We start from the raw sequence: 14,312 nt of genomic DNA, 5'->3' as shown, positions 1-14,312 counted from the left end.
AATCTTCATCTCTTCCCTTGTTACTCTTCGTTCCCATTCTCAGCAGCTTGGCTCAAGACAAAGAGAATAGTGATAACAAGGACAAGGGAAGAGATGAAGACCAAAAGAAACAAGTGAATATAAAATTACCAAGTCCATATATAGAAAATGAAGATCAGATCAATGGTGAGCTTGTTTTTTACTTTAGTAACATTGAAACAACAAAGGAAATATTATATGCAGTTTTTGGAAGATCAGAGAGAAAGAAGTACAAGGGAAATAGAATACAAGACGTTACAAGAAGGAAAGACAAAGTCTTACACATTTCCATGATTTTTCAGGGATCAGTGTAGTATGTTTTGATTTAAAACTTGTATCTAACAAATATTACCAAGCCTTCTTGACTTTGGTGTAGAAACATTTTGGACAGAATGGAGCAGTATCTAAATTGAGATGATGATGATGATGATGATGCAAGTTTATTTAACATAATTGTATAAAAAAGTATATCTGTTAAAAATTTACTATCTCTTTTCAGAAGGACCACTGGATCAAAGGCCGTCCATCTTCTCATGGTTCTTCACACGATAGTTGGACAGGGAAGTCCTTAGAAACAAGTTTGTTGATTTGTATTTTCAGAATCCTCTCTGGACTTCATAACCAACAACAGAAGTATTGTGCACATTATACTGTATTTCAATTACCTACATAATACAAAGGACTGTTTTATCCTAATTAGCTACAGCTGTGTTATGCCAAAGCTCCTGTGGTGTAGCATGGGTTATCCCTTTCCACCAGGGAACCAACAGGGATGAGAGTGTGAATGGTGTGTGTGTGTGTGTGTGTGTGTGTGTGTGTGTGTGTGTGTGTGTGGTGCCTGGGCCACACCATGTGGGTTTGCCATATATATATATATATATATATATATATATATATATATATATATATATATATATATATATATATATATATATATATATATATATATATATATATAAAATAGATAGACAGACAGACAGACAGATAGATCGATAGATAGCTACAACATTGTAGAATCTAGAGCTTGGAAAAGGCTAAGAACTGCTGCAACTGTTGAGTAAAGAGATTCATCATTGCTTATAAGTTGTCTTTCATCTTGAGATTTGTAATGATAATATACCTGAAGAAATATATATGATTACATTGTTATTCCATGTGTATGTATGGAAGAAAGCCTGAGTGAACATTGTACACCAAAGTATTTTTTGTTACCCTAGGCTCCGAAATTGAGCACAATAAATACTGGCGCAGCAGTCATGATGACTTGCTGGTATGCCTTCCTGTCCCTCCATACTGACTTAGTCATGACTGTGGGTTGTTTACCAGAACTAAATAACATCGTTTGTAGGAAGCCTGAACAACATCTCGTACAAGTATCCTTTTAGTGTGAACACAGCTATTTTGAGTTCATTCTGTGGAGTATGTAATGGTTCATGGAGTGCATTTTCCACGTCATACCAGTATCATATAGTATACCTGTCACAAATTTCCCAGTAACTGGCAGCTTGGCACAGCAGGGTTACCAACCTTGCACAATACCTCACAGATTTTACCAGAAATTATCATGTGCTGTCATACTGTATCACACCATAAAAGTAACAAAATTTTTTTTTGGGTGGATGTACATAAAACCAGAAGACCAAATAAAGTAATGTTGTGATTTTTAATTGTATTGGTAATGGTTCATGCAAAAGATAAATAATGATGCCTTATCTGTAAATAAAAAATAGATTTTAATATATTAGTCAATAGTGACTAAATAAATTCCATCCATAAAAAGAAATATTGTAAATACATCAATAATTTATTGATGACTGATTCTCCTGCTCCTTCTTTAGTTTAGACTAAGTTACAAAAGTAGTTTATTGGCAACTTCTTGATTGGATGGGCACAGATGGAGTTATGTTTAGCACACACTTACCCAACATTTATGAACTCTATAAGTTGGTTGAGGTCCCTCAGTTTTGTGAGATTCTCAGCCTGTTTTTCATATGTAGCTATAGCTTCCAAGAGAGATAGTGTGGTGTTAGATGTAAACATTAGTCCATATTGATCTAAAAAGTAAGAAAATGCTGAAAAAAGACTAGTGTTTTAGTGCATATGCTGTGTAATCAGTGTTGCTAATTAGTTCACCAATGGGAGATATATAATTAGAGTGCCAGGGTTGGTGTAATGAACTAGAAGTTACCTAAATACAATTAATAAAAAGTTATAAAATGGATATTGTGTATACATCATGGAAGTGGAACTTTTAATACACTTATAGGCATATCAGATGTCTGGACTTTCATGAAAGTTTATACTGCTTCAAAAGCTATTATTTATTGTTGTGTGATACCATAGTCACCCAGTTTAGGTAATATTACTTAATTGTTGTTATATAATTTGTATTGTTTTATGGAGTATATATCCATGGCATCTGCTAGAATAGGTCATCATCAAGTAGTATTAGATTTAATATACAAATGCCCTTCACCATCATGTAACCGCCTATCTCATTATACATATTATCTTTTTTACTTGGGTCTGTCCATATTGTTTACATTGGCCTTATAGAGTTAGTGGTTTTCACTGTTCCTGATCTGTGTAAACTTTTGGTTCTCAGGGCTGATATTTACTATATGAGATTTACAAATATCTTCCCATATCTGTCTAGTCACTCAGAATTGTAAGGACTCATGGGAAATATCAGTACATAGAACTTCCAATGATACACACAGGTTCCATTTGAATTGCTTGTATAGTAAATTCTTGTTTGACAAAACATGCAATTAATGGCAAAAAATAGGTTAGATACCATGATATTTGTCAAGGTAAGTTTTCAAGCTAAAATGTACAATATCAAGCACAACAAATATGTCTGTATAATAGAACTGTTGATAAAGCAACCTGGAAGAGAAAACAGCATACAAAGAACATGATTTCATTTTAATTAGATATATAAAATATGCACAACACTCTCTAATGTGAAGTTAATGCATCAGGGAGGGTAACTCACTAACCACTCTTGTGCCTCTTAACAATTTCTACCTTCTTTGCTAGTTTTATTGGTACTAGCTCATTTAGTCTTACTGCTAGGACTCACACTGGAACTCATTGTCCACTTGAGAAGCATATTTAGCACTCGAGAGGCAAAATAAGGCACAATATATACACCATGTGATCAGTCACACACACAACACCACACCAAAGACAGCAAATGAAAGAATATGCCAGCAGTAACACTGTAACAAATGCAAGCACCAGTCAGTCACATAAGCACTGTACACTATACTTGTACTGTATTGTAAATACTCGTATGCTTGAAACCAAAATGATGATTGAGTACAAGTATAATAACAAGCAGCAGGGCTGTAAGAGTGGGAGTCTGAGAGACATCGAGTTCAGTTTGAAGGAAGACTAGAGGGAGAATGAATGGTAGGTAAGGGACAGGGGAGGGGTGTGTGGTTCTCTTTCAACACTCACAAACTCATCCCTATACATCTAAATTATTGTAAAATCACCATACAATCCAGATGTGTTAGCGGGATGGTGCACGAAGGTGTGCATTTTAAACTTTGTAATTTTATTCACCTTGGACTGAAGCTAGTATCATTGAATTTTTGTGGTTGTATAAAGAAAATAGTCCCTAATTTCAACATCTTGTATCATCAGTTTCTCGTATGGTGGATGCTCGTATCATGGAACCTCCATGTAAAGTACTATAAAAATTCTGCATGTCTAAGCAAGTTATGAGAGCAGTTCTAGTTAGTAGTAATAGTAAGCAATATCTTGTTTGAAATACAATGGTATCTTGACTTACAAGTGCCCTAACTTGCGAGTTTTTTTGAGATACATATGAGCTGTTGCTTGGACAACTTTTTGCTTTGAGTTGTGGGCCAAAACCTGAGATATGAGTGAGCTTCAGATACTCAGCCACTAGTAGGCACCTGTCACAGGGAGCTCCACAACAATCACCCACCATACATCTCACTTATTTTTTTTGTGTTTTATACAACATCTGTTATTCATAAATACATTTTTCTTACAGTAAATGCTCGATATAATGAACATCTATGGGAAGAGAGAGACATGAATTGTGGCTGTGTGACAGTGCCCAGTGGCATGGCTCTCTCTCTCTCTCTCTCTCTCTCTCTCTCTCTCTCTCTCTCTCTCTCTCTCTCTCTCTCTCTCTCTCTCTCTCTCTCTCTCTCTCTCTCTCTCTGTCTAAGTTATACACACACACACACACACACACACACACACACACACACACACACACACACACACACACACACACACACACACACTCTCTCTCTCTCTCTCTCTCTCTCTCTCTCTCTCTCTCTCTCTCTCTCTCTCTCTCTCTCTCTCTCTCTCTCTCTCTCTCTCTCTCTCTCTCTCTCTCTCTCTCTCTCTCTCTCTCTCTCTGTGTTACACACACACACACATACACAGAGAGAGAGAAAGAGAAGGAGCATTGGATCATTGACCATTGTCAGGGTTGTTCACTGGCTATAACACAGCCACAATAAATCTCTCAAACATGCAGTTAACTGTGTGTCAGGCAACTCTCCCACATTTTAAGGCCTACAGTATGCATAGAAAGTTTTGTCGCTGCCTGAAAAAAAATATTGTTTATGTTTGGCAGGGAGAAAGAGGTTATAAAATATACATACATCATCAAAATTATCAGTATTTACTGGCATTGCCCTTCCTCTTTACAATCTCCTTTAGACATTTAGTGACACTTGATGCAAGGTTTTGAAGGTAAGTTGGTGAAAAGCTGGCCCACAGCCCTTGGACTGCAGCCTCAAGTTTAGGCACAGACATGTGTCCATCCTGCACAGATGTCTCTTCATTTTTAACCATAAGTTTTCAACTGGATTGATATCTGGGATGTTCCCAGCCCAAAAAAAAAAAAAAAAACACTACCACCTGCAACATGTGCAGGGGCCAACTCTTCCACTAACACTTTTTTCTTTTGTTTCTTCAAAAGAATCACACAACACATCACTCAGAAGTTCTAAGTAATAGTTTTTTTTTTTTTTCATTTGCAGGAAGAATCACCAATTCACCAACTCCATAGTAAGTAAAGCAGACCCAAATCATAAGTGATGCTGGCTGAACAAATGTGATGAAGAACTCCCAGTGACAGTAAATGATGTCTCATCACAGTTTTTCTCTGCTCCTCATTCCATGCTAGATATTCTTGCAAAATTCAGTCCTCTTGTCCTATAGTGCATTTAGTAGCATTTTTTTTTTTTTTCTTTTTTTTTTTGTGGGCACAGTAACTCTTGTATCCCAAGTCATCATGGAGCATCTGCTGGACACTCCTCAGAGACACATCTAGTAATTCTGAGATTTTTTATGTTTAATTCTGGTGCTGTCAGCCTTGGAGACTTTAAAACTTGCTGGAAAATAAGTGCACGGGTCTTCAAGGTCATCTTACAAGACCTCCCAGACTTGGGAAGAAAAGTGAATGCATCTGCCTCCCCAGCATCCTTGAATCTTCCCACTAAGTTCTGGACTGTCCTCAGCTATACTCCTGTTTGATGTGCTATAAATGGGAAATTGTAGCCAGCTTTGTGTAAGGTTACCACCTTTTATTTATCCTTACTAGTGACTATTTTGGACAAATTGAGAGGGTGGTAGGAAGCAAAAATAAAGGCTCAATTTGGCTCTGCCTGGGGGCATCAGGAGAACATATCTTTTCTTTATTGCAGCCAAGCTGCTAATAAGTCCAAGTACCACTGGCTAACGGTGGGCAGTAGAATGTGTAGGGGTTGCCAGTTACAGATGTAAATGCGTCAGAAAAAAAACTCACCATGATACAATGTTGAGCCTACTCACTTAATGCAAAAAGAAATGTTGTCAGCCTTTTGGTGACAAAACTTTCCATGCATACTATGGGATGTTTGTAAAATAAAGTAAGCATTCAGTAACTTTGAACTATGCTGTAATTTGTGAAGTTTTATAAAATAAATTGAGCGTACAATAACCATAAAGGGGTTATTATACCCAAAATTCAGTAAACAGAGGTTCATTAAATCGACAGTTTATTGTATTAAAAACACTTTACAAAAAAATTGGAGTGGGGGCTGGAATGGATTAAAGTTATCTCAATTAATTTCAATGGGGAAAATTGATTTGACAGGAACAAATTGAATTACGAGCTCTGTCATGCAACAAATTAAACTCCTAAGTCAATGTACCACTGTATTCTTACTGTATTACATAATTATCTATATACCATGCCAAGATTTACCTTTAGAGATGCATTTACAACATGGAAGTAATAGTGTTAGTATTCTCCCAATCTGGCCTTGAAATATGTTATTAGGCTGTGCCTGATCTGTCTACAGAATTGTAACTTTGAATATATAAAATGAAATCTAAATCTTTTATATACATTTTATGTTACTGAAAAAAAGATGGTTAGTATTTTCTTTCAAGTCATATATTTGTAGAGGAAAGCATGTTGTCTCTATTGGGATGTAATGTCTTGTGCAAACAAACTATTATTGATTCATAAGGATGTCTCACAGATTTATGCATATTTCCAAGTCCTTGTGAGTGCTCAGGACTTAAGAGGTTTGATAAATATGGGCCCACAATCTAGTTGATTAATTATTATTACATGACTGTCTTATCCATCAAAATAGTCTGCTGATGTCAAGGCTTTGGGATACAAGAGAGCAGATTAATCAATGGTTATCTGTATGTACATGCCACCAACCAGTGGATTGCAATATGAATAAAGTCATCTTAACATGAAGTTGTAACACCTTCCATATAGTTTATACATGAATCTTGTTAATTTATTATATGTTGTGGGATTTTTCTTTCTTGATCTTGATCGTGATGCAACAGGTTGCTCAGGAGTCAGAATCACTCCTGAACCAAGCCTTTGAATCAGCAACTCCTGTAGATGAAAAACACATAAAAACAAGCAGAAAAATGAGTAGTAGCCTCCAGACTAATTGTCCCTACATCTGGCATGCCACATTCTTGCCAGAAACTCCTTCACAGCCTCAGTCATCCTTACATTTGCCTCTCTATATAGTCCTAGCAGCAGCACCATCCTTTCCCTTCCTGTCTTCTCCATTCTTTCATTCCTATTATGCCCTAATTCAGTTAGAATCACATGCATCATCACTCTCCTGTCTCTCTCATACCTTGCACACTCCAGCACCACATGCTCCACTGTCTCATCCTCTCCCATGTCAAACACCTGACATACTTTGCTGTGGGACTCAGACCAACTGTAATTTCTCGCATTCACGTCCATACATTGTCCTCTACCTTCCATCATACCACCTTTCATACATTAGGGCCTCTCTCTACTTGTACTATTCCAGGGTGCTCTTTCATTCCATCTCTTCTTTTCCATTCATTCAGTCCCATACTCTTCACTTCTGTCTATCTCACTTCCAAGTTCTCACATCCCATTCAGTTCCCACTCTACCTCTTGTCACTACCCATGATTTCTTTATTATTTCTCCCAGCCATTCTAATCCCCCACACAACCTGTAATCCACGTCTGTCTGTCATTCTCATGCACCTTTTCCTCCATTTGCTTTCACTTTCATTCCACATATTCATCTTTCTTGCTATTCTTGCATTATCCATTCTCTCAAGCCTAATCTTGTATCTAAGTGTTGCTTTTTGTAAGGCTTTCTCTAAACATGCTCCATTCCATATCATCTCTCAAAGCTTCTACTGCTGTGTACCATAGGTGCATTCAATCCCATCCTTGCTACTCTATTCTGCCCCACTTCTAATTTAAAATTTCACTTTCATTTCATGCGATTACATCCGTACCAGTGACATCATGCTGCTTTGCTTTTGTTTACAAATATTGACATGGCAATGCTAGTTAGCCATGTTGAGAGGAAAAGTGAACATAAACAATGCATTTGTGGTGGTTTGAGCTAGTCAGACAGATGAATGCGCCTACTTCATCTCTTATTCTAAGTGACTAGATGATGAAGCCAAGAGAAGATATATTTGTGGAAACTTTTTTTTCGACCTTCACTCATCCTGTGATCTCCCAGCTAATACACTGATGCAGAAAGCATAGCTAGATATAATTATAAGTAACTCATGACTTAGCTGTAATACACATGTCTAGCAGAGAGCAGTGGCAACTGGCAAGTTGGTGTCACTGGGCTATGTTATAAGCCAGTGGCTGGCCATGTTTTTGTAGCAAAGACAGACTATTTGCTACTGTGCAAGTTTCTGGACTTCTAAGTTTTTAGCAACTTAGGAAATTTATGAGTGAGGACTTTAAAGAGGCAGAGAACTGAACTGGTGGACAGCTGACTGGCAACCGTTCCCAACAACAGGAGTCAAGCAGCAAGCTTGGATCCCAGACCACCATGTCAGAACAAATGCTACCCACTATCTACACATCTCTAATCTTAATTTATTTATAATAGTAACTAATACTTAGTGTAAGACATGATGTTTGATGGTGGTCACTATACAAATTATTTCTGTATATTGCTCGTTTCCTGTTTGTTTGTTTCATAGTATTTGCTCGTTTCATATGATAACTACCTAGGAATAATGAGTGTTAGTGAGTGTTTCATTTGTGTATGAATCCCTTGAGCGGTAAACCGAGGGAAGGTAGCTCAGGGAGGGAGGTAAAGCCGGCAGTCTATCTGTGGTATAGCAGCCGCACACACCTTGTTGGATTTAAACCTGTGGATTTATTCCCTGTGAGCGCCAGAGATTGGTGAGTGTTCCTCTATTATATCTGTGATAGGTTTAGGAATATATTAGGAAAGTGTAGTACTTTGTTGCTTGTTATTCTCTCCTGTTGTATTTACTTTACGTTACCCCAGAACTGTTACATATATGTTGTGTTTTTTTGTGATATTTCAACGTAAATTATCATAGTTAGGTAATCAAACATTCATGTGAGATTTATGTGACCCAGAAGGGTCTTTACATCATAAGGATAGTCACCATAGCTTGTTAGCTAGTAGTTTATTTATCATGTATTTGTTAATTTATTTTTCTTTTTTTTTGACATGTGTGCATAGTGATTTCATTAATGTGTTGCTCTAATGCCTTCATGTGGACTTTGTGATGTTACTTATGTTAATTTTGTATTGCACAGAGATTAATTAAGGGTCCTTTTCCAGTTGGACCGTTCACCCTCACGTTCACCCTCACGTTCACTCTTATGTTCACCATATGGGACAAGTAAACACACACAAGAATAAACGAGTGTCAATAACCTGGCGTAATAATATACCAAGAAGAAATACCCTTGTCTAACGCCCCTGATTGGATGTAATAGTCCAACAATCTTTTTGTGCAGTGTACTCCAACAACTAGAAAATGTCTACTACACAAGAAGCAGCCCAATTTGATGTCGTTGGCGAAGAGGACGTGCCTCTAGAGGACAGGATCGCTGAAGCCATAAGGAGGCGCGGTGCAATGAAGGGAGTTCTCACACGACATATAAACCACATTGACAAGTTAACTAGTGATCATAAAAATATACAACAAGTGAAAGAAAAATTGAGTGTTTTCCCTGAGTGCATTGAAAATTTTGAGGAAGCTCACGCAGAGCTCGTAAGGCTACTGCCAAATGAAGAACTACGCAGTGAGGAAGAATCGTATAAAGTTGCCGTTATCACTCGAGCAATGGATCTACAGGAAGGAATAAGTAATTGGCTCACTCAGTACGAGGATGATGCCAAGGATGAAGAAGAGGTTGAGGAGACAGCGAGTGGTGTTGCTGTGAAGCAGTGGTGCAGCACCACGCTAGACAACATAGAAGAAGAAAACAGGAAGTTAGAAGCGGAACTTCTGGAACTGGCTAAGAGAACACGACAGTGACAGCTAGAGTTACGAAACCTGATGCTCAAAAAGGAGAAGAATAAGTTGACTGAAGAGAAAAAGAAGTTACAAGACGAGCTTCACTCTTACAAAACTGTGGAACATGAACTGGACGCCGAAGGGCAAGGTCTCACTTCATACCAAACTGGATCGAATACACCAAGACACCCAGAAGCTACAGGTTTAGTTCCACAACCACAAAGTACACCCATAGGAACATCCCACAAGACCAAAAGAGTATCATGGGAACCCTCTTGTGTTCCAGAACCTGATGACCCAGCAACAACAGCAGTTTCCGTCCTTGCTGATGCCCTCAGGCAAGTGTTGGATACTTCAAGAAACCAACAGCAGACTGTTGTTGAATCGCTGCATGTACCCAGAGGAGAATTCCAAACATTTGATGGAGACGAGTTAGAATACTGGCCATTTATTACGTCATTTAAAGATAGTATAGATTGTCTTTCAATTTCTGCAGCTCAGAAGCTGGTGTATTTTAAACAGTACTGCAGAGGCAAGGCATCACTTGCACTGAAAAGCACCTCCTATTTAAACCCAGAAGAAGGCTATAAAACCGCATTGGAAATTCTGGAGGAGAGATTTGGAAACTCTTATAACATAACATGTAAATAGATCAAGAAAGTTGTCAACAGACCTGAAGTGAAAACAGCAGCTGATCTGAGAGAGTACGCAGATGAAGTAAATTGTTGTGTGGAATCTCTCAAGGCAATGAATTCTCTGTCAGCTGGGAAGTGGTGACATGTTAAAAATTGTAGAAAATCTGCCCTATTACCTTAAAACAAGATGGATTAAGACCAACCATGACATACGCTCCAAATACAAGAAAGGAGCAGATATAACAGAACTTCTGAAGTTCATCCGTGATGCTGCTGATGAGGCCTCGGATCCTGTTTTCGGGAGACTTGTCAACAAGGAGCAGAAAAAGGACAAGGGAAGGAATCAGCAAAGTAAGTTCCAGAACAGACAAGCTGGAAGTTTCACCATAAAGGCATCTATAACCGAAGGTAAATTTATTGCATCAGAGAATAGAAAACAAATAGCTGGAAAGTACCCATGCTGTGACCAAGAGCACTACATGACATGGTGTCCTCAGTTTAAAGCTTTGAAAATAAAAGAACGCAGAGCCCTTGTAATAGCCAAAGGTCTCTGCTTAAACTGTTTTGTACATGGACACATAAGTAAGGACTGTAATAGGAATTATGTTTGTGCTGTGGCAGGATGTGGCCTGAAGCACAACACTTATCTTCATTTACCAAATAGAAAACCAGATGAAGATACTAACGTACAGGCACCTACTGTGCCGCACACTCCTGTGTTCACTCCTACACCTGAAAACATTTCTGTACCTCCTAAAATGATCAACTACGCAAGAAGTCAAGGTGGAAAGCTGGCCTTACCTATTGTACCAGCTAGAGTCAGATGTACAGATACTGAAACGGTTATCGACACCTATGCTATTTTGGATCCATGAACTAACGCAACATATTGCACAGAGGAGTTGTGTGACAAGCTAGGAGCCAAAGGAATGACTCTCCAGATGGAGCTCACTACCATTACTCAAACATGAATGCCTGTTGAATCCACTGTGATCACTCTTTTCGTGTCAGACATTCATAACAAGCAGGAGCCCTGCTGTATACCAGAAGTGACTGTCAGGCCATCACTAAATATAGACCTCTCAGGTTTGTCTAGTTGTGTTGAGCTTCAGAAGTGGCCACATCTACAAAAATTGGAGATAGCAAAGTTGGATGTGGATGAAGTCCACTTACTCATAGGCCAAGACTGTGCAGACCTGCTGCTGCCTGACGAAATTAAGAAGGGACATCCTGGTGAACCTTTTGCCGTCCATACACCACTTGGTTGGGCTATCAATGGCCCAATTGACCCCTTCAAACCTGCCGTGAAGACGTCTTACTTTGTGCATAATAGGTCATCTCTAGAAAGAGACCTTAGCAGGTTGTGGGAGCTTGAAGGAGTGAACTCTGAAGCTCCTGGAATGTCTCAGAGTGACATAAAGACGTTGGAAACCTGGGATGCAAGAAAGACAATAGAGGATAATCACTACACCTTACCTATTCCTTTCAAGGCAGAAAGACCCTACCTGGCTGATAACTGCAACATGGCAGAAAAACACTTGCGAATGCTAGGAAAACGGTTGAACAAGGACAATAATTTGAAGGAGAGATACACAGAGGAGATGCATAATCTTCTTAAGAAGGGCTATGCAGTAGCAGTTCCCCCTGAAGACCTGAACCGAGCTGATGGTAAAGTATGGTATTTGCCACACCATCCTGTGCACAACCCTAAGAAGCCAGACAAAATTAGGATAGTTTTTGACTGTGCTGCAAAGTATGGAGAGTTATCTCTAAACGATCATGTGTGCCAAGGATCAGATCTCGCTAACAAGCTGGTGGGTGTTCTGTTAAGGTTCAGGGAAGGACCCATTGCATTTATGGCTGACATTGAATCAATGTTCCACCAAATTAGAGTTACTCCAGATGACAGGGATGTATTACGCTTCCTGTGGTTTCAAGATGATGATACCAGGAAACAAGCTTTGGTTTATCACATGACCTCTCATCTATTTGGTGGGGTGTGGAGTCCGAGCAGTGCAACTTATGCACTCCAGCAAGTGACAAAAGAATATGAAGAATTTCCGGATTGTATTAAGTACAGTGATGCATAACTTCTATGTGGATGATTGCTTAAAATCTGTGCATACTCTTGAAGTTGCAGTACCTCTTGTAAAACAGGTGATACAACTACTGTCAATGAGAGGTTTTCATCTCACCAAATTTGTCTCCAACTCACCAGAGCTGATGAATAGTATACCAGAGAAGGAGTGGGGAAGGTCTTTCACCACTCTGGATATCAACCGGGACGAACTGCCAACAGAACGTGCATTGGGCATGCTGTGGAAAATTGAATCTGATTGTTTAAAGGTAGATGTGCAAGTAAAGAACCACCACAAGAGCAGGAGAGGTATTCTGAGTGCCTTAAGCACAGTGTATGACCCGTTAGGGCTTGTAAGCCCATTTGTGTTGTCAGCTAGAAGGCTATTTCAGCAGCTGTGTAAACAAGAAAAAGAATGGGATGAGGCTTTGTCAAGAGACATGGAAGAACAATGGGGCCGGTGGCTGAACGACCTTCATGTCATTAAAGAATTCAGTATTCCTTATGAAGACGGTCCAATTACACCACTTCTGTGATGCGTCTGAGTACGGATATGGTTCCGTGGCTTACTTACGGACTGTCTATGAAACTCAACAGGTTTCTGTTAATCTCCTTATGGCAAAATCCAGACTTGCACCTTTAAAGGGTTCTACCATACCATGCTTAGAACTAGCTGCAGCACTGGAAGCAGTGAGACTTGACACACTTTTGCAAAAGGAGCTACAAATGCCACTAGAGAAATCAGTCTATTGGACAGACAGTACCATTGTGTTGTGGTATCTACAAACTCCTGAAAAAAGATTTCAGACATACGTAGCTAACAGAGTGGCAAAAATTTTAGAACACGCCATACCAGACCAATGGAGATATGTGCCCACCATGCAGAACACTGGGGATATTGCTTCAAGAGGAATGACAGCACAAGAACTCCTTAATGAGGAGCGATGGTGTAAGGAACCTGCTTTTCTGTTCTTGGATATATCTAGTTGGCCAAAGCAACCTGCATTTGACTGTGCTAAGCTAGAGGATATAGCAGAAGTGAAGCGATTTCCATTAGTGTATACCATGAAGACTGAGGAAGATCACCTGGGAAGATTTTTTGATTACAACTCCACCTGGCACCACATGAAAAAGGCAGTAGCTTGGTTCCTGAGACTCCGCCAGATTTTACGCAAGCAACCATACCTAAAAGGCCCGCTGGTATAGAAGAAATGAGATATGCTGAGGAAACAATTATCAGGCATGCCCAGAAAGTATTTTTGCATAATGAGACCACTTACCTTGGGAAGCTGAAACCCAAGAAGTCTGCTTCTGGACTGTTATTAGTTGGAGGAAGGCTAACTCCAAACAAGAAGGTTATACCAAGCATCAGCTCATCATTCCACAAGAACATCCAGCAGCTAAACTTATCATAGAAGATCTACACAGAAGATCCAGTCACACTGGGGTGGAGCGTGTATTGGCAGAAACTAGAAGACGCTACCAGATTATCAAAGGAAAAAAGCTCGTAAAGAAAATAGTGCATCAGTGCATTACGTGTAGGAAGCTGCAGGGTAAGACAGAAATCCAACAGATGGCAGATCTACCAGCATCAAGAGTTACTCCATTTGAACCACCTTTCACTAGGGTAGGCGTAGATTATTTCAGCCCATTCATAGTGAAGAGAGGAAGAGCTAATGTAAAGAGATATGGCTGCATTTTCACCTGTCTTTCTATTAGAGCTGTACACATTGAAGTGTCACATACCCTAGACACTGATAGCTTTATCA

General features: G+C 39.2%; 3 protein-coding genes across 7 annotated transcripts in view; all 3 read left to right on the top strand.

Annotated features, from left to right (window-relative positions):
* LOC135116171 (uncharacterized) overlaps positions 1-6,771 on the top strand; it is a 128,096-nt gene extending 121,325 nt beyond the window's left edge. The window contains exons 9-10 of one of the 5 annotated variants that reach the window (XM_064033455.1): positions 518-579; positions 5,059-6,771. In XM_064033455.1, coding sequence (XP_063889525.1) covers positions 518-570 — 53 coding nt within the window. In that variant the 3' untranslated portion in view covers positions 571-579; positions 5,059-6,771. Of the gene's footprint in view, positions 1-43; positions 150-517; positions 667-5,058 lie in introns of those variants that run through there. The other 4 variants (XM_064033454.1, XM_064033453.1, XM_064033456.1 and 1 more) reach the window with 4 other exon arrangements.
* Positions 6,772-11,437: 4,666 nt separating this feature from the next.
* On the top strand, positions 11,438-12,556 carry LOC135116063 (uncharacterized). Its single transcript, XM_064033272.1, has one exon. The coding sequence runs from the start codon at positions 11,438-11,440 to the stop codon at positions 12,554-12,556; it is 1,119 nt and encodes a 372-aa protein (XP_063889342.1).
* A 602-nt stretch (positions 12,557-13,158) lies between these two features.
* Positions 13,159-13,749, top strand: LOC135116062 (uncharacterized). The gene has a single exon (XM_064033271.1). The coding sequence runs from the start codon at positions 13,159-13,161 to the stop codon at positions 13,747-13,749; it is 591 nt and encodes a 196-aa protein (XP_063889341.1).
* The last annotated feature ends 563 nt before the right edge of the window (positions 13,750-14,312 follow it).

The sequence above is a fragment of the Scylla paramamosain genome, chromosome 30 (assembly GCF_035594125.1).
Source record: "Scylla paramamosain isolate STU-SP2022 chromosome 30, ASM3559412v1, whole genome shotgun sequence".
NCBI lineage: Eukaryota > Metazoa > Arthropoda > Malacostraca > Decapoda > Portunidae > Scylla > Scylla paramamosain.
Note: the sequence above shows the minus strand (reverse complement) of the source record. Positions and strands in the feature narration are given on the sequence as shown.

Bases quoted from the DNA above. Each gene is read 5' to 3' on its own strand.
- LOC135116062 (XM_064033271.1), top strand. From the start codon at position 13,159: ATGGCAAAATCCAGACTTGCACCTTTAAAGGGTTCTACCATACCATGC.
- LOC135116063 (XM_064033272.1), top strand. From the start codon at position 11,438: ATGCCTGTTGAATCCACTGTGATCACTCTTTTCGTGTCAGACATTCAT.